The 20,879-nt window shown below is 39.5% G+C and overlaps 1 protein-coding gene across 2 annotated transcripts in view; it reads left to right on the top strand.

Annotated features, from left to right (window-relative positions):
- The window catches only part of cacna1c (calcium channel, voltage-dependent, L type, alpha 1C subunit), a 687,918-nt gene that overhangs the window by 430,414 nt on the left and 236,625 nt on the right, over positions 1 to 20,879 (top strand). For both annotated transcript variants that reach the window (XM_072267751.1, XM_072267750.1), the window contains exons 11-15: positions 3,798 to 3,824; positions 11,317 to 11,477; positions 13,297 to 13,522; positions 16,435 to 16,642; positions 18,204 to 18,324. In XM_072267751.1, the coding sequence (XP_072123852.1) occupies positions 3,798 to 3,824; positions 11,317 to 11,477; positions 13,297 to 13,522; positions 16,435 to 16,642; positions 18,204 to 18,324 (743 nt within the window). The remainder of the gene's footprint in view (positions 1 to 3,797; positions 3,825 to 11,316; positions 11,478 to 13,296; positions 13,523 to 16,434; positions 16,643 to 18,203; positions 18,325 to 20,879) is intronic.

The following is a 20,879-nucleotide window of genomic DNA, read 5'->3' as shown; positions in this document are numbered from 1 at the left end:
ATGATGCATTGGGCTGTGCCCACTATTTTTTGTAGGAGTTTTCATTCGAGGACATTGGTATTTCCACACCAGGCTGTGATACAGCCAGTCAATATACTCTCCAGTACACATCTATAAAAGTTTTGGCAAAGGTTTAGATGTCAAGCCAAATTTTCACAAACTTCTAAGGAAGTAAAGGTGCTGCCATGCCTTCTTTGTAATTACTTATGTTCCGGGCATTGCATTTATTTCAAGAGGACTAGAATATAAGAACAAATATCTGATTCTGAGACTTTATAACGCATTGGTCATACCTCACCTAGAGTATTGTGAGCAGTTTTGGGCCTCTTATCTAGTACAAGATTTGCTGGCATTGGAGAAGGTCCAGAGGAGGTTCACAGGAATGATTCTGGGAATAACAGGGTTAATGTATGAGGAGCATTTGATGGCTCTGGACCTGTATTGGCTGGAGTTTAGAAGAATGAGGAGGGATCTCAATGAAACCTGTCGAATATCAAAAGGCCTAGACACGGTGGAAATGGAGAGGATGTTTCCCATAGTGGGTGAGTCTAGGACCAGAGGGCACAGCCTCAGAATAGAGGGATGGCATTGCGGGCCAAGTCATTGGGTATATTTAAAGCAGAGTTTGATAGGTTCTTGGTTAGACAGGGTGTTAAAGGTTACAGGGAGAAGGCAGTAGAATGGGGTTGAGAGGGATAATAAATTAGGGATGATGGAATGGTGGAGCATACTCGATGGGCAGAGTGGCCAAATCTCACTCCTGCATCTTATGGTTTAAGTGAGTGAGCAAAAATTTGTAGATAGACTTGATGTGGGAAAGTGTGAGATTAGTAGAATCTAAGGCCTGCCTATTATCCAAGCAGAGGAAGATTGTGATGAACAGAGTATAGACACTATAGAAGGATCCAAATATTTATGTCCCTGAATCAAAAATGGTTAACAGGAATGAGTAGCAAGTGTTTAGAAGGGCCTTTGTTTAAAGAGGTTTCTAATTAATCAAAAATTGCTGCAACTCTTTAGGTATGGGTGAGGACAAACTTGGAGTACTCTGCACAGTCTTGTTCTCCTTATTTATATATTATATAATGGCATTTAATTACACAGTCAAAATCTAAGATCAGCATTCACCCTGGATCTTTAGGGCTGCAAAGCAGTGACTCCACTTGTTACACCATTGTGTTTGAATAACATAATATCAAAACAAAAGGCAACAAAAATAGTATTCCAAATCAAATCTATAAATTAAACCATACAACCTAACAAGAAACATCAACTAAATAATTTTGTGCTCTTAGTGCTAGTCTTCATTAATTCTCATGTACCTGTCTAGCGCTACACCAATAGCAGTAACAGGTGGAAGGCAGTTGACTTGCATTCGAGAAATTGCAGATCACTTTACAGGATGACTCTGCGCTTTGGGCCTAGAAGTCCCCCACTTGTCAGCAAAGGTAGTATCAGTCTGGATTAATTGGCAAAAGCATGAGAACAGATTAATCGTGGTTGGATTACAAATGCTATCACCTGCAGTTTACAAATTTGAGACAAAGGAAAGGTAGATTACGAGAAACTGGATATGACATACTGTTAAATTTTATGATCTTAAATTTTGTCGTGAAGAGGCTAATAATGCTGGGTGAACATTGAACACTGATCTTCAAGGATTATGCTAATGCAAAACTGTGCCTGTTCCTTTAGGCTAGTCTCTCTTGCCACTTGTTGCCTATTGCCTTATCTTGTAGGAATGAGAACCTTGTTAAGTGTACTTGGGATTAAATCCTAGCCTTAACCAGTAATGCTTGAATCCCACAATTGACAAGTGAAAAAACATAATTCTATATTGAATCCTGTTCTCTGTTTAATCTGTTTGAATTATTCTTTCAGACCTTTATAAAATTGGATGTAATACAAAAACATTGAAGTCCTTACAACATGTCTAAAATTATGTACCTATTCAAAGTATTGGCCTTACTGCCCATTCTCCTCATATCTGATGGATGGTATGCTGAAGATTTTGCATGTGATAAGAGAAATGTTTAAATTTCCTCTCTTTTTATACCATTTATTTAATTTTATATATACTTTGTATTGTAATTTATAGATGTTTTTAATGTGTTGCCAGAAACTGTTGCTGCGAAGCAACAAATTTCATAGCATACGCCAATGATATTAAACCTGATTCTTATTCAAGTTGGGAGTTTGCTCCACAATGACTTCTACCAATTTACACAGCCTAAAGGCACCCTCTGTTTAAGAGGGGCATGCTGGCTTTCAGTAGTAGCTTTCCATTCTTAAATTTGGGCTGTTTTGCTGTTGCAGAAAAGCAAGGCTTAGTATATTTAGCCTTGAGTATAAGCTGAAATCATCAAAATATGCAGACAACATAGACATACATGGAGTGCTCTCTGCACTGGGAAGAATAGGTACATTTCACAATTCCAGTATTTTTTTCAAACTATTAGCCACCTTACCCTGCAAACATAGTTGTGATGATAATGGATTAGAGGTTAACTGAATGGTTTAGGTATTCTCTGAAGCTAATTGAAAGGACTTGTGAAATATCGTAACAAGAGCTGTTGATTCATTGAGATCTTTATGCAGTGTACCAAATGCACTGAAGAGATCAACTACTCTATGGCTTTTGGGCATGTGCCTTCCCCTTCTTCTCAGTTTCTTTTAAACTTTTGTCATTGACGGTATTTGTATTCGTTGCTATATATCCAAACAGTAGTCATCTTGTAAACCTGTGTTATATGTAATTTACAGATTTGGTAAAATCTACCTTGCTTGCTGCAAATGGTTAAAAATAATTACTTGATTGTTTATAGAGCAATCTATATCCTCTGTACGTCTCTGGTGTATTCAGTGATGTTCCCTGGTGCTTTGACAACAGTATGTGATTAATCCCCGTAGTGTCTATTTGCAAAAACCTTGATGTGAAAAAATTAAGGGAGATGATAACTTCAGAAGCAACACACACAGAATGTAAGAAGAACTCAGAAAGTTAGGCAGCATCTATGGTGGGGAATGAACAGTTCAACATTTCGATCCAAGACCCTTCATTAGGACTGGAAAGGAAGGGAAAGAATATGGGCAGGAGGGGAAAGAGTACAAGCAGGCAGGTGATAAGTGAGACCTGCTGAGGGAGAAGGTGGATGGGTGGGGAAGAGGGGGAGATATGATGTAACAAATTGGGAAGTGTTGGGAGGCAGTCAGCTTATTCCCAATGCTACAATGTATTAGCCTTACTCATGAAGGCTATCGGTATCCCCTCCATTGATGCTGCCTGGCTTGCTGAGTTCTTCCAGCATTTTGTGTGTATTGCTCAAGATTTCCAGCATCCGCAGAATCTCCTGTGTTTTTGGTAATGTCCATATTCATTGGTAAAACATTGCCCCTCAATCCAGCAGGTTCCACGGGCGAAATGCCGCATTTTAAATTGATGTTCTTCTGAGAATGAGTCACAGTTTGCATACCCTTTTTCTGTGCCCCAACAGGCCCAAACTAGTTGCTTTTATTGTTTGTGAAGTTTTTTAAATATTCTGAAAGATATGTAATTGCAACCTACTTATTTCTTTCTAATGAGATCCCTGTATCATAATTTATCTTCTCCCCAGTTTGATGAACATCTTTCCATTATTCCAGCAAAAAAATTACTCAGCTGTTGTTCCTGATTGCTGTCAAGCACTGACGCTTTGCATTTTTGTTTAAGCAATCACCCTTCTTCGCTAATGACATATGAAGAGATTTTAATTCAGTAGATGCTTAAATCTTCCATCATTTTTTCTTTTGTGTTCCAGGCACAGAATCTCCAAGTCAAAGTTCAGGTCAGTTAACACATTGTAGTTAATGTATTTTTATACAGTGATTTTCTTTGTTTACTTTCTCTTAAAGTTACAGATACTGATTCAATGGCAATTTTATTTGCTCAGTATTGAAATTAGCAGGAATACTGTATGAAATTGCAAACGGCTGTTTTGTGAATATACTCGTCAGTATTGCAATACCGTAAACTTAATGTTAACTATAGTTACTGATTAAGAACCATATCATATTAGTAAAGAAGTAAATGTTTTTGATGTTGAAAGAATGCCTCTGCTTTTAGATGGGCTTTAACTGGTAATATCTTGGTATTTGAGAGTTGTTTTATACAGGAATGAAATAAGGATTGATTCTTGATGCATTGTATCTATCCATTTTCTTTTGCTAATCTTTTTAACTGAACTGATATTTATGTAGTATTTATACCATTCTTGGCAGTACATACACTCCATTTCTAGGACTAGTCCCTTCTAATCGGTGATTTTAATACAGCTATCATTACTTCCTCTCCTCAGTGCTTCCATACTCAATTAATGTCCATTGTACCCACCTCTGAGAATACCATATACAAAAATCAGTCATTCTCCATACTAACTGATTTACATTTGCCATGGGCGATTAGCTAGTCAGTAGAACAAGCAGACATCAAGGCAATTTTCATGCAAATTTTTCCAAGCTATAAGTTTTATATTTGTAGCCGAATGTGACATTACATTATATATTTTGCATTTTTACTGTATTAAACAACACAGCATTCTTTATACTCCTAACTTCTGAGCAAATGTTAATAACAGATTCTATTGTAAGCATTCTTAGCCGGTTACAAATGAGCCACTAATAAAGACATTGTGGTTTTCCCCATTTTGTTCAAACTGCTAAAAATTTTGTCTTACACAAAGTGATGTAAATACCATTGAGGGTATGTAATTTAAGACGTCTTCTAAGTATGTATTTTTTTCAATTAATGACATTACCAGCTGCCAGTGGCAAGAATACTAATTTTTGCTCAGTGTTGCATAGCAACCCGTGTGCCATTTATCCTCAGACCATTCTACTGTGACATAATTATATACAAAACTCAAAATAAGGACAATGGTTCTCTGCTAAGCAAGACACCAAATGATATCATCATTATGTATCAGTTTGCCAGGTGTAGGAACTTGTCCTGGTAACCCTTTCCAACATGTTGCATCAATACATGAACAGACTATTTAGGAACGTATTCTTAAAAGTCAGAGCAGAATCTTAAGATGCAATGCTCACCAGTTTTGGAGCGATGAGTGGCTGATAAACTTTGATATTACCAATATTCATTTCCCTTTCCCAGTTATCAGTAACTTTATAACCACGGGATCAATAAAGTATGACTATGACTATGACTATAACGTCACAATTTTTAGAGAAGTGTGATCAATAGTGTCTCTGATGGATGCAATAGGCTGAATATATACCAATGCCTTAATTCTGACCATCTTAATTCTATGTTCCTGGCCAATTAATTGGAATGCCTCCAAGAACATTTCCAACATTGTTGAACTATCCACCCAAAATAAGAGGATATAATAGCTGTGCTGCTTTGCCTGAAATTAACATAGTTGAAAGTGCCATACTAAGATTAAGAAAAATCCTTAGACTGGTGCACTTTCCTTGATAGGTTTCATCAAGACACCTCTTCAAAATTTAACATCCTCAGTCTACATCAATGTCTGTTCCTGTGAATTTTATGGCGTTGTTAAGATGTCCCTTTCCTATTATTTGCAGCAACACAGACAGAACACTGGAGGAACTCAGCGGGTCAGATAGCATCTATGAAGGATAATGAACAGTAGATGTTTCAGGCCAAGATCATCAGGATTGATCATCATCTCAGCCCAAAACTTTGACTGTTTATTTCCCTCCATCAATGCTGCCTGGCCATCTGAGATCCTCCAGCATTTTATGGGCATTGTTCTGGATTTCCAGCATCTACAGGCTCTCTCGTGTCATCATATCATTTGCACCTAATTAAATAGCTTCCTGAAGAAATGATCAAAATAGGTTTAGCATGGCAACGGTACGTGTTTGTGCTCAATGGTGGGGAGGGCTTTACCCGTGATGGACTGGGCCACATCCACTACTTTTTGTAGGATTTTCCATTAAAGGGCATTGGCCTTTCCATAGAAGACTGGTGGTATGCAGCCAGTCAATTTACTCTCCACCACACATCAGCAGAAGTTTGTCAGTTTTAGATGCTGTGCTGAATCTTCACAAACTCTTAAGGCAGTAGAGGCACTGCCAGACTTGCTTCGTAATTACCTTACATGCCAGCACAGGTCCTCCGAAATGATAGCACCAAGGAATTTAAAGTTGTTGACCCCCCTCTACCTATAATCCTCCAACGAGGACTGGCTCATGAACCTCTAGTTTTCTCCTCCTGTAATCAATAATCAACTCCTTGATCTTGCTGACATTGAGTGAGGGATTGTTGTTGTGGCTCCACTCAGCCAGATTTTCATTTTCCATCCTATATGCTGATTCATTGCCATCTTTGATTTGGCCTCTGACAGTGGTGTGGTCAACAATATGGCATTGGAGCTGTGTTTAGCCACACAGTCACGAGTGTAAAGCGAATAGAGCAGGGGGCTAAGCACACATATGCTGATGGATATTGTGGAGGAGATACCGTTGCCAATCTGAACTGACTGACATCTGCAAGTGAGGAAATTGAGGATCCAAGTGCACAAGATAGTATTGAAACCAAGATCTAAAAGCTTATTGATTAGTTTTGAGAGAATGACAGTATTGAATGCTGAACTATAGTTGACAAAGAGCATCCTGATGTCCAAATGTTCCAGGGTTGAGTGAAGAGCTAATAAGATGGCATCAGCTGTGGACCTGTTGCACCAGTAGGCAAACTGGAGCAGATTCAAGTTGCTTCTCAGGCAGGAGTTGATATGTTTCATCACCAACCTCTTAAAACACATCCTCACTGTGGATGTAAGTACGACTGGATGATAGTCACTGAAGCAGGTTACCACGATCTTCTTGGGCACCCGTATGAGTGAAGCCTGCCTGAAGCAGATAGGTGCTTCAGACTGCCAAAGCCAAGAGACTGAAGATCTCATTGAACACTCTAGCCAATTGATCAGCACAGGTTTTTAGTACTTGGCCAGGTACCCTGTCTGGGCTAGATGCTTTCACTCTCCTGAAGGCTGCTTGCATGGCTATCTCAGAGACTGAAATCACAGGATCTTCGGGGGCTGAGGGAGTTCATGATGATTCTTCCATGTTTTGATAGTCAAAATGAGCATAAAAGGCATTGAAATTATCTGAAAGCAAAGCCCTGTTGCCACCTATGTCACTTAATTTTACTTTATGAGAAGTGATAGTATTCAGGCTCTGCCACAACCTTCGAGCATCCTTCGTTGATTCAAGTTTAGTCCAAAATTGCCACTTTGCCCATGAAGTGGTTTTTCGGAGATCATAACTAGACCTGTTGTAACTTTCTTGGTAACCAGACTTGAATGCCTCTGATCCGGCCCTCAGTAAATTGCAGATCTCGTGGTCAGAATCAGAATCAGGTTTATTATCACCGACATGTGACGTGAAATTTGTTAACTTAGCAGCTGCAGTTCAAGTTTCTAATCTAGCAGAGATTAAATAATAATAAATAAAATAAAATAATAATAATAATCAATACACAAGTAAATCAATTACATATATTGAATAGATTTTAAAAAGTGCAAAAATAGAAATACTGTATATTTTTAAAAATGAGATCGTGTCCAAAGATTCAATGTCCATTTAGGAATCGGATGACAGGGGGGAAGAAGCTGTTCCTGAATCACTAAGAGTGTGCCTTCAGACTTCTGTACCTCCTACCTGATGGCAACAGTGAGAAAAGGGCATGCCCTGGGTGCTGGAGGTCCTTAATAATGGACACTGCCTTTCTGAGACACCGCTCCCTGAAGATGTCCTGGGTACTTTGTAGGCTAGTGCCCAAGATGGAGCTGACTAGATTTACAACCTTCTGCAGCTTTTTTCAGTCCTGCGCAGTAGCCCCTCCATACCAGACAGTGATGTAGCCTGTCAGAACGCTCTCCACAGTAGAATTATAGAAGTTTTTAAGACTATTTGTTGATATACCAAACCTCTTCGAACTCCTAATAAAGTATAGCCACTGTCTTGCCTACTTTATAACTACATCGATATGTTGGGACCAGGTTAGATCCTCAGAGATCTTGAGGATCTAACCAGGAACTAGAAGCTGCTCACTCTCTCCACTTCTGATCCCTCTATGACACTTAGTATTTGTTCCTTTGTCTTACCCTTCCTGAAGTCCACAGTCAGCTCTTTCATTTTACTGACGTTGAGTGCCAGGTTGTTGCTGCAATGGTACTCCACTAGTTGGCATCGCTCACTCCTGTACGCCCTCTCATCACCATCTGAGATTCTACCAACAATGGTTGTATTATCAGCAAATTTATAGATGGTATTTGACCGATGCCTAGCCACACAGTCATGTGTATATAGAGAGTAGAACAGTGGGCTAAGCACACACCCCTGAGGTGCACCAGTGTTGATCGTCAGCGAGGAGGATATGTCCGGCACAGATTGTGGTCTTCTGGTTAGGAAGTCGAGGATCCAGTTGCAGAGGGAGGTACAGAGGCCCAGGTTCTGCAACTTCTCAATCAGGATTGTGGGAATGATGGTATTAAATGCTGAGCTATAGTCGATGAATAGCATCCTGATGTAAGTGTTTGTGTTGTCCAGGTGGTCTAAAGCCGTGTGGAGAGCCATAGAGATTGCATCTGCCGTTGACTCATTGTGGCGACAGGGAAATTGCATGGTTCATCCAGGGCTTCTGGTTGGGGAAAATGGAATGATTTTATGGGGACACATACTTCTACAACTTTTTTAAAGTCTGTGACAATGAGTCAGTGATCAGCATTAATGAAGCTGCATGCAATACTGGATATTTGTAAAAATTAAAAAATACTGCAGTTAAACATAAACTACCAAGTTTAACTATAGTAAACAATCTACAACAAAATGTATTATAATCTATCATTGAAGTCAGTGTAATGTAATCTATCATTGTCCCTCTGAAATTAAAAATATTTCCCAATGTGAAGTCATATTTTTTCATCAGTTTCTTTGTTAAAAATGCTAAAACTATATTTAAAATGCCACATTTTGGAGTGCCAACATGCTCCCTGGAATGGAAGGTTTTAAAATCAACGTGCCATGTATACGAATGCCTCCTCATGTCAGTATAATACTGGAAGTATAGTGGATTCCAATTAATTAGGACACATCAGGACCAGTACATTTTGGTCCAATTAAGCCCCTGCCCAATTAGCCGAAGTTTCATGGAAATAGTTAAAAAAGCATAAAAAAAGACAAGTAATAAAGTATGTAATTAAATGAAATTTGGACCAACTTAGAACACAATCAATACTACTATAGTATTATAAAATTGTGTATTCATTCCTAATTGTTATCAACAAAGGAATTCATCTGATATACCTGTACTCTGTCGCATTCTTTTTGATGAACAAAATCAGCACAGTCCCCTAGTGTAGATAATGGACTGCCTTCATACAGTGCTATTGATGATTGCAACCTCCAAATCTTCATTTTCATTGTGACATTCAAGATGATTGTCAGTTTCTTCTGATTTAAGATGGCACTGCAGAACACTTGTGACAGCTCACTGGCAGTGCAAAAGGAAAAACATTCAACTGAATGTTACTAATAACACCTTTTCTGAAGTAAATTTTGGTAAATTATCACCACATACAATGAAGAAGTGAGTGAAGGTGAAGTAAATTCAAGGGATGAAGCGTGCTGGTACAATGCAGAATCAACGCAGGTGGAGTGAGCCATTCGGAGAGGAGAAGTCGAGGCAGAGGAGTCTCGTTTCCCATACAACTGGTCTGGGTACGAAGTTGGATTGTTCTGGGTGCCGAGCCGAATTGGAGAAATCGAAAGTGACTTTGGGCTGGACATCAAATTCTGAGCCCAGAGCGTGTCATTAAGCGGCGTGTTCTAGGCCCGGAGCCTTTTGCCGCAGAGGTTCCCAGGTCTTAGTGTTTGGACAATTTAAATGCCAACCTGGATTAGACTGGAAAGACAGGGTGTCAGGATCAGAAGCGAGAGCCAATTTCATTCACTCTCCTGCAATGTTCACTCCTCTCTCCATGGAGCTGGGATTATGAAGACTGCCCTGGCTGCTGTGCTGCGTACCTGCTAATATGATGAACTGATACTGAGGCTTTGGGCCTACTCCGCACTGCTTCAGGGTTCGGATCTAAGGACTTATTTTGGTTCAGAATGTTGTTACTCGCTTCTATTGTTTGTATGATTTGTTTTTATTTTCTCTTTCTCTGCGTGTCAGCTGTTGGTCTTTTATTTTAATTGGGTTCTTTTGGGGTTTCTGTCTTTGTGGCTGCCTGTAAGCAAACAAATCTCAAGGTCGTATAATTTATACATTCTCTGATAATAAATGTACTTTGAAACTTTGAACTTCAAAACCTTCAAATTCTTCAGAGTCACTAACTTGTTTTTAAGTAGTGAAATCATTTCATTTTTACTCCCAGCCATTTCTGGCACCTCAAAGCCTGAATGCTTGAAGCTGCAGAAAGCAAAAGAGTTCTGATTTATCTTACTGCTAATTTCCTATCAACTATCTGTGACAAAAGTCACTGCTTTTTGATCACAAGTGCATGCAACTGACTGTATTTAAAAACTGTTCACTCTAAGTGCGGTGTGGTGTCTAACGGCTGCACAAGCGTACAGGTCTAACACCGGTTTGAAACTGTTCAGTAACAGTTTCCTGCCCTAATTAAGTGCCATGATGTCCCAGATAAATGAAAGGAATACCAGTTATTATATCAATTACTTCTTGTTCTTTAAGAATTGTCCCAAATAAGTGGCTATCCTGATTAACCTATGGCCCAATTAACTGGAATCCACTGTATTTATAAACAGGCTTAGCAAAACCTGGGAATCAGTGAGTACTACAGGACCAGTGAAAAGAAAAACATTGCGAAGAGTGACTGCCAACTATCAAAAATTACAAGAAGCTAAAATCTGTGTTTCTTTCTTACCTTGTATTAAAACATCCCACTCTCTTCATAAATGGACTGATCAAACAGGGTAACTTTCTGTGTAGAAATTATATAGGTGAGAAGTTCTAAGGTAGATTTTCAACTTCAACAAAAGAATGATAATCTGGTAATGGTGTCTGTGCAAAAACTCCAGAATCCGCATTTTCTACACCACTGATTTTCAGTATTTTCTCAAATGAATGGGAAATTTACTTTGCCAGATTATAGTCCAGGTAGCAAACACAAAAATCTAAGCACCAGAGGCACTGTCTATATATCATCCCTTCATTCAACTCTTTTGTTTTAGTTTGTTCTCTCCTATCAAAAGACCTCTGTCAACTGAAGAAATTAAGAAAACAAGTAGAATGTTCTTTCTACACCCTCAATATCACATTTTGTTTTGCAGCCGATATTGTCGAAGGTGGAATCGATTTTGCAGGCGAAAGTGTCGCGCTGGAGTGAAGTCAAATGTATTTTATTGGCTTGTAATATTTCTAGTATTCCTCAACACCCTTACCATTGCTTCTGAGCACTACAACCAGCCCAACTGGCTAACCCTTGTTCAAGGTAAGGGCGAAACTAAGTGAATTAAATGCAAATCTGTTCGCCTGATGATGTCCTCATTTACCTGTCAGCAAAAGTTTACAACTATCTTTCCTTCACCATTCATACTGTAAAAACCATAATGCTTAGACAGAACCATAAAAAAAAGCAATATAAAAAAACAAAACCCTAAAATGTCTCTGTATATGGAAATATGATCAATCCAGTGTGGAGCAACATTGTTCCCATTTCTGAGCTCTTACCATTCAGCAAAAGATTTGATCCTTGTGTTCTGTTGGGGTGGGTATTCCAGTGTAAGCCTCTTTTAAATTATATCTACAAAAGTAGAGTGCCAAAGGTTTCTCTTGGCATGATTTTCACCTTTGCCAGTCTGAATAATGAGAGTTCTTTTTTGCACACATGACATCAGTCTTTATTTAACACTTTCTCCCTGAAACCATGCCATTGGAAGGGCTAGCACTTAAACTACTTTCTTTGCCAGGCTGCTTCATAACATCATGCAGCCTCACTGCTTACTCAGCCTGACTTCTCTACATCTCCAAAGACTATTGCTCTCAAAACTAACTTGCACTGGGGATATTTCAACGTTCGATACTCAGGGAGACAGCACATTGGCATCAAGGACATCACAGAAGCCAAGGGAAACGTGAAAGAGCAAGGCCTCATTCATCCAAAATTAACAGGGGTCAGTGTCCATAACAAGACTTCTCTAAGAAGCAATCTCATCACAGGCAGCATTCGCTGAGAACTCTGATTGAAACCAACACATTAGTGTATTGAACAGTGAAATGCAAGAATACTGATTTGAGTCCCTAGCGAAAGGTGATTTTTGGTTTTGTGGGAATTTTAGGAATAAACATCAGGGTGATGCACAATACCATTTTAACGGCACTTATGAGTAGTAGATGCATTTACAAGCTTTAGTTGATCAATTGCAGCATTGCACACGTAAACTGGTGAAATGAGACTTATTCTTTATCTATGTTTTCTTCGTGTTGCTGGCTTCTTCATCTTCTCTCTTCTAACTCTAATCTCAATCTTTCTTCTCTTGTTTTGTTTTTACTTCTGCCTTCTAAAATGGCAATATGAAAACTATTTCCCTAGTACAACTACTCAAATTATATCTGAAATTGTGCAAGGTGTTCCTAATCCAAACCCATTTTACAAATTTTATCCCCCAGACTGAGGCTTTTATGAGCATCTTCAGATATGAACTTTAGGGCACATCAATGTAAATTAACTGGATAAATACTAATATAATGTGAAATATGTATTTTTGCACATGAGAAATTTCAAATTGAAAAGGGAAAAATATTTATCAAATATTTTGAATAACTAGTGACAATGTAGGCTGTACACTGTAGATGGTACAATCAATTTATGTTTACATGGACAAAGGTGAAAACAAGGCACACTGGTTGCTCAGCTCTCAATACATTTGTCTGTTTTCTACAATACCACAGTTTTCCCGTGGCACCTTTACAAATACAGTAAATGATGATACCACAGGGAAGTCTCAAGTTCATACTCTGGTTCATATCTCACGTGAATTAGTTAATGCCTGTGGGATAATGGGGTATATTACATTTGGCATGCTGTGCTAAAGTGGTAAAGAACCCTGTTAGACATGGGCTGGACTGCCCCAAGCCCTGATTTAGTGAATCTCAGCCTGCACTTAAGCAGTAATGAATTCATTAGCAAGTCACTCCAAAACTGCTGTCATTTTGAAACAATGAGTGATAGTAGAACAGGAAGAAAAAAGGCAGGGGAAATTGTGGGAAGATGTTCTTTTCAATTTCCTTTATTTTTATTCCTTTTATAGATACAGCAAATAAAGTGCTTTTGGCACTTTTCACCGGTGAAATGCTACTTAAGATGTACAGTCTCGGATTACAAGCTTATTTTGTATCACTTTTTAACCGTTTTGACTGCTTCATTGTATGTGGGGGAATCCTTGAGACTATTCTAGTGGAGACCAAGATTATGTCCCCACTTGGCATTTCAGTGCTTCGCTGTGTGCGACTTCTACGGATATTTAAAATTACAAGGTAAGGTTTTACTTACCTCTTTCTTTGAGATGTTTATTTGTATTAGGCAGTTAATTCTGCATCCTGGCATTTGTCAGAATGAGAATACGAATTTGGGAATTGATGCATTGATCTGATCACTTAAAGATACAGAACTGAATTTAGACAAATCCACTCAAGGTACTGTAAATCAAATTATTTTGTCCAGACCATGAATTAAAAACTAATCAAGTGAAGAATCAGGCAAAATTAATAAAGTTAATTTATAGGTACATTGAATTTCTTTATGACTTGAGTGAGATTTTGTTTATTTCAATAGGAATGTATAAAAATCAGAAAACAGATGTTCAATATTTTTATTGTTTACTACAGAATATCCATAGATTTAGAATAACCATACTTTGAAAGGATGAATCAAACTATCAAGCATGTTTGTTACATTTGGATGACATATCCGTATTACTTGTGATTTTACTGAAGTCTATGAAGTCACCACACATTCTCCTATACTCCAAGCAATAAAGACCCAGTATGGCCAACATCTCCCTATAACTCAGGCCCTCTATTCCATACAGCATTTTCAAATTTCTTTTCCATCTTCTCCAGCTTGACAGTGTCTTTCCTATAACAGGATGACCAAACCTGTACAGAGTATTCTAAGTGCAGCTCACAATTGCCCTATGTAACTGTAACACAATGTTCCTATTCCTAAGCTCAGCACTGGGTGTGAAGGCCAGCATGCTGGGTGCCATCTACACCACCCTGTCTACCTGCACAGCCAGTTTCAGCAAGCTGCACACTTGTACTCTCAGGTCCCTGTTCTACAGCATTCATCATTCCCTTACCATTCATTGCACAGGCTCTACCCTGGTTTCACTGTCCAAAATCCATCACTTCACGCTTACATAGGTTGAAATCCATTTGCTGTTCCTCAGCCATCTCACTAAGTAATCAATGTCTCTTTGTAATTCAAACATGCTTCACTATCAACAAAATACCCTGGTTTATATCATCAGCTAACATGCTAATCATGCTCACCCAAATCATTTACATAAATAGCAGATAAGAAAACCCTCCACTGACCCCTGGGTAGTCCACTAGACACAGTCCTCCAGTTGGCAAATTGACCTTCAACCTTCACCTTCTGTTTCCTATCATTGAGGCAGTTGTGAAACCACCTCGCTCCTCCCCCTCAGTTCCATGAGACCTCATATGACCAGGTCAGTCTGCCATGCAGGACTTTGTCAAAGACCTAACTGAAATTCATGTAGACAATATCCACAACTGTACCTTCCTCTATCTCCTCAGATAACTCTTTGAAAACTTCAAAAGATTAATCAGATAGGACCTCCCACATACAAAACTATGCTGACTATTCCTCATCAAGCCTTAACCATAAAACCGATGGTAGATCTTGTCCCTCAGAATTCCCTACAACTAAAGTCAAGCTCACCAGCCTGTAGTTCTCTGGCCAGTCTTTGCTACCTTTATCGAACAGTGGAATAAACTTAACCACCCTCCTGTCTTCTGGAACATCACCAGAAGCTACAAGGCCCTCCACAATTTCCTCCTTGGCCTCCCATAAGCTCCAAGTGTACACTTGGTCAGACCCTGAGGATTTGCCCATTTTAATATGATTCAAGGCTGCAAATACTTCCTTCCTCATAATGCACCGGACACAGCATATGACCCCAACAGACTCACAGGTGAATTGCTGCCTCACCTGGAAGGACTTTTTGGGGCACTGAATGGTAGTGAGGGAGGAGGTGTAGGGGCAGGTGTAGCACTTGTTCCTCTTACAAGGATAAGTCCCAGGAGGGAGATCAGCGGGGAGGGACTGTGTCCAGTGCTCCTGGTGTAGCTTCCTGTATATCGGTGAGACCCGACGTAGATTGGGAGACCATTTCACTGAGCACCTGTGCTCCGTCCGCCAGAAAAAGCGGGACTTCCCAGTGGCCACCCATTTTAATTCCACTTTCCATTCCCATTCCGATTTGTCTATCCATGGCCTCCTGTACTGCCGTGATGAAGCCACACTCAGGTTGAAGGAATAACATCTTATATTCCATTTGCGTAGCCCCCAACCTGATGGCATGAACATCGATTTCTTGAACTTCCAGTACTCTGATCCTGTACTCTGCCTTTAAGTTTGATCTTCTTAAGAGTCCATTTTCACACTTTTCTGGATTGAATTCCACCTGCCATTTCTCCACCCAGCTCTGCATCTTGCCTTTATCCCATTGTAAACTACAGCAAACTTCCACACTATCCACAACAACTCCAACCTTTGTCTAACCTGCAAACTGATTAAACCACTTTCCACTTCCTTATCCAAATAATTTATAAAAGCACAAAGTGTAAGGGGCCCAGAGCAGATCCCTATGGAATGCCCTAGTCACCAACCTCCAGGCGGAACAGGCACCATCTACTACCAATCTCTGCCCTCTCGGGGCTGCCCAGCTCTGAATGCCCACAGCTAAGTTTCCATTGGTCTCAAACCTTATGACTTTATAGTTGATATATTATTTAATTGTTGCCCAATGTGGTTCAGGAAGCTCAAGGAGAATAAACTGGCTGAAGACAAGTGTAAGAGAGCTTGGGCGACATCGTATTTATAGGGGGCATGATTAAATAGGCCAACCACAAGTGTATTGGGACCATCAGATTGACAAAGTAATGGATGAGGGTTTCATCTGAGGATTGGATAGAAAGGAAGAAAAACACAGTCTTACTATGCGTAATTATATACATGCAAACCAAATGGGTTGAATAAAAGTCTTGATTGGTATGGGAGAATTTGATAAGACAATAAATGACAGTACTTTACAGCCCAATAGCAGGCACAATTTGCAATAATTATTATAAGAAAGTATTTTAAAATATCCTTGACATTGTGAATAAGAACGTAATGAACTTTTTGTTTCTATACTTAGGTACTGGAATTCCTTGAGTAATCTGGTGGCTTCTCTTTTGAACTCAGTCCGATCAATTGCTTCTTTGTTACTGCTCCTCTTCCTTTTTATCATAATTTTTTCTCTCCTGGGCATGCAACTTTTTGGAGGAAAGTTCAATTTTGATGAGATGGAAACTAAACGGAGTACATTTGATAACTTTCCTCAGTCCCTTCTCACTGTTTTCCAGGTATGTCAAGGTTCCTTTCAATACAATATGCATTATCAAAGCACCATTCTTAACGGCAAATTGCTAACCAACTTGCAGAATGTTAATTTCCTAAAGATATAAGATCACAAACCTAATAAATCGAAAAATTAATTATTTTTCCACTAAAAACTTCTTTTTAAATAAATTTGTTCCTGAACACGTGTCGACAAGTTGTGCATCTTAATAAGTGTGCTATTAGCAGCATTGAATGAGGATTATGCATAACATGTGCCATCTGGAATGTCAAAGGGTAGGGGAATGTGAAAAGAAAGAGCCAGCCATTTTGTGCCTGATTGAGACAATAGGTCCAGGAACTAGTCATTTGGGTTGTTTGTATTTGTAGGAATTGAGCTAAACAGGTATATTATGATCATGATTTTGGAGACCAGTGCTACAGCTGCAGTCCTGCACTAACTTGGACTCCTGTCTCTTCCCCCTGCTCTATCTATTGGCTGATCCACTCTCCATTCTCACCCCGATGCACGTTCTCAACCCAAAGTGTTGATAATTCCTTTCGCTGCTCAGCCTGCTGAGTTCCTCCAGAAGATTTTTGCTGCCAATTCCAGCATCTTCAGTCTCACCTGCGTCGTTCCACAAAATTTCAGATCGCAAACAGCATTAACTAAAATTGTCAGTTCTGATAAAGAGCCTCGGCTCAAAATTTCAACTGTTCTTTCCCCCCAGTAGAGGTTGTCTCACCTGCTGAGTTTCTCCAGCATTTTGTGTGTGTTACTAAAAATGATAGCCAAGTTCTTGCTGTTGCTTGAATGCGCCTCGTGTTCGCGGTCTGTAATTTTTCGAGTTGCAAGTATGTACAGGGAGCAGAGTGACAACTTCTGTTGGATTTTATGCTTTGTTGAAGGCTTCTCTACAACCTGATTAATTCTAGACTGGGTTGCATTATTAAGCATTCAATTTACAACGATCTTGACTGAGGGAATGACCAGAAGGGATACAAAAGCTTCCAGTTTTCTGTCATTTTAATTCTCCCTCTTACTCTCATGCTGACCTCTCTATCTTCAGCCTACTACATCCTCTTGATGAAGTTTAATGTAAAATTGAGGGACGTAGCCCCATTTTCTAGCTAGGTACCTTGCAGTCATCCAGTCCCAACACTGATTTCAATAACTTCAGATTATCAGCAATTCCAACTAATGCATTGCACTGTCCATATTTGTTATTTTCTATTTTCATATTCTGCTTCTTGTAAAATAGCCGCTTCCAGACTTAGTTTTTGACATTCATGTATCCCTTCACCATCTTCTTTTATCTCACACTATTACTCACTTTGTCTTTACTCATTTCACTTTTCCAGTATATCACAGTTCCTATTTTGTTCTTTCCTCCTTTAATTTAATGTATCTCAAAACATGTCTTATTGCCAACTTTTCCTGTTTCTGACAAAGTTATTGCAAACATTATTCTGTTTTGTCTGTGCAGCTAGTGCCAGACCTTTTGAGTACTTCGAAGACTTTCTGTTTTATTTATGCACTTCTGAGTTTTTAGCATTCAGCTGTCCCTTTTTCTGTATTTTCTCCAGATCCTGACTGGTGAAGACTGGAACTCAGTGATGTATGATGGGATAAGGGCCTATGGAGGACCATCTTTTCCAGGAATGTTGGTCTGCATTTACTTCATCATTCTCTTCATCTGCGGGAACTGTATTCCTTTGCTCTTTAAGAGCACTTAAAGTTCAAAGTGTACATAAGATTTTAAAGACCCAGCACATTAGTATTAAGTTCGACAGCACTATTAAAATGAGCACTAGTGACACTATTTAGTGTAATCACAACAGAACTACAGGAATTGCTAACCAGGTTATTTTGGAATCAATTTCCTTAATTTCAAAATGATGAATTTCAGGATATTTATATGCAACATATGATCATCATGAAGTTCTGAGGATTTAAAATCTGTATGAATTGATAATAATAACCCAGAATTTCCTTTTACTGTCTCATGACTTCTAAACCTGACCTTACCTTCAGGGAATTAATGGGGGAAACATCCTGAAAGAAATCAACTCTGATGAGATTGATGAGTTCTTATGCAGTGCAGGACAATTAAGATTGTAACTCCCAAAAAAAATTTAGAACTTCGGTGAAGTTGTGATCTCAGACAGATTGCTTGACAAATCAGTCATGAGTGCATGTTGCAAAGTTTGCAGACAACATGAAGATAGATGGAAGGGCAGTAGTTTTGAGGGAGTAGAGAGGCTACAGAAGGATTGAGACAGATGAGGAGAATAGGCAAAGAAATGGCAGATGGAATACACTGTCGGGAAGTGTATGGTCATGCACTTTGATAGAAGAAATGAAAAGGTTGACATTCTTTTTAAGTGAAGAGACAATACAAGAAACTGAGGCGTAAAGGAACTTAGGAGTCCTTCTGCAGGATTCCCTAAAGGTTAATTTTATATATAGTTAAGCCAGAGGTTGATAGATTCTTGATTGAGCAGGGCATTAAGGGATACAAAGAGAAGGCAGGAGATGGAGGCTGAGAGGAAAATTGGATCAGCCATGATGAAATGACGGAGCAGACTCGATGGGCTAAATGGCCTAATTCTGTTCCAATATCTTATGGTCTTACGTCTGTGCTTCTCTGACATTCATAAATACTTGAAATGTATTTAAAATTAGATTTCTAGAAAATCTATTCTGGATCATTGGGACCTCTTTAGGGGCAGGAGTGAATAAGCATGGATTGCACTTGAATCCCAGGGGGACCAATATCCTGGCAGGGAGGTTTGCTAAGGCTAATGGGGAGAGTTTAAACTAGAATTGCTGGGGGGAGGGAACCAAACTGAAGAGACAGAGGAAGGGGCAGTTGGCTGACAAATAGAGAAAGCTTGTAGGCAGTGTGAGAGGGAGGATAGGCAGGTGATAGAGAAGGGATGCACTCAGACTGATGGTTTGAGATGTGTCTATTTTAACGGAAGGATAATCATGAACAAAGCAGATGAGATTAGAGCATGGATCAGTACTTGGAGCGATGATGTTGTGGCCATTTTAGAGACTCGGATGGCTCAGGGCAGAATGGTTACTTAGAGTGCCAGGCTTTAGATGTTTCAGAAAGGACAGGGAGGGAGGCAAAAGAGGTGCGGCGTGGCACTGTTGATCAGAGATAGTGTCACGTTTGCAGAAAAGGGGGAAGTTGTGGAGGGATTGTCTACTGAGTCTCTGTGGGTGGAAGTTAGGAACAGGAAGGGGTCAATGACTCTACTAGGTGTATTTTATAGACCACCCAATAGCAACAGGAACATCAAGGAGCAGACAGGGAGATAGATTCTGGAACAGTACAATAATAACAGAGTTGTCGTGATGGGAGATTTTAGTTTCCCCAAGTTGATTGCAATCTCGCTAGAACAAGGGGTTTAGATCGGGTGGAGTTTGTTAGGTGTGCTCGGGAAGGTTTCCTGACACAAAATGTAGATAAGCCTACCAGAGGAGAAGCTGTACTTGATCTGATATTGGGAAATGAACCTGGTCAGGTGTCAAGTCTCTCAGTGGGAGAGCATTTTGGAGATAGTGATCACAATTCTATCTCCTTTACCATAGCATTGGAGAGGGATAGGAGCAGACAAGTTAGGAAAATGTTCAATTGGAGTAAGGGGAAATATGAAGCTATCAGGCAGAAACTTGCAAGTATAAGTTGGGAGCAGATGTTCTCAGGGAAATTTACAGCAGAAATGTGGCAAATGTTCAGGGGGGATTTGCGTGGCGTTCTGCATAGGCATGTTCCAATGAGCCAGAGAAAGGATGGTAAGGTACAGGAACCATGGTGTGCAAAGGTTGTTGAAAAGCTGGTCAAGAAGAATCGAAAGCTTATGAAAGGTTCAAAAAACTAGGTAATGATAGAGATCTAGACAATTATAAGGCTAGCAGGAAAGAGTTTAAGAATGAAATTAGGAAAACCAGAAGGGGCTATGAGAAGGCCTTGGCGAGCAGGATTAAGGAAAACCCCAAGGCATTTTACAAGTATGTGAAGAGCAAGAGGATAAGATGTGAGAGAATAGGACCAATCAGGTGTGACAGTGGAAAAGTGTGTATGGAACCGGAGGAGGTAGCGGAGATACTTAATGAATACTTTGTTTCAGTATTCACTACAGAAAAGGACCTTGGCGATTGTAGGGATGACTTACAGCGGACTGACAAGCTTGAGCATATAGACATTAGGAAAGAGGATATACTGGAGCTTTTGGAAAGCATCAAGTTGG

Source organism: Mobula birostris, chromosome 9 (genome assembly GCF_030028105.1).
Source record: "Mobula birostris isolate sMobBir1 chromosome 9, sMobBir1.hap1, whole genome shotgun sequence".
In the NCBI taxonomy this organism is placed as follows: domain Eukaryota; kingdom Metazoa; phylum Chordata; class Chondrichthyes; order Myliobatiformes; family Myliobatidae; genus Mobula; species Mobula birostris.
This window is presented reverse-complemented; position numbering and strand designations above follow the sequence as displayed.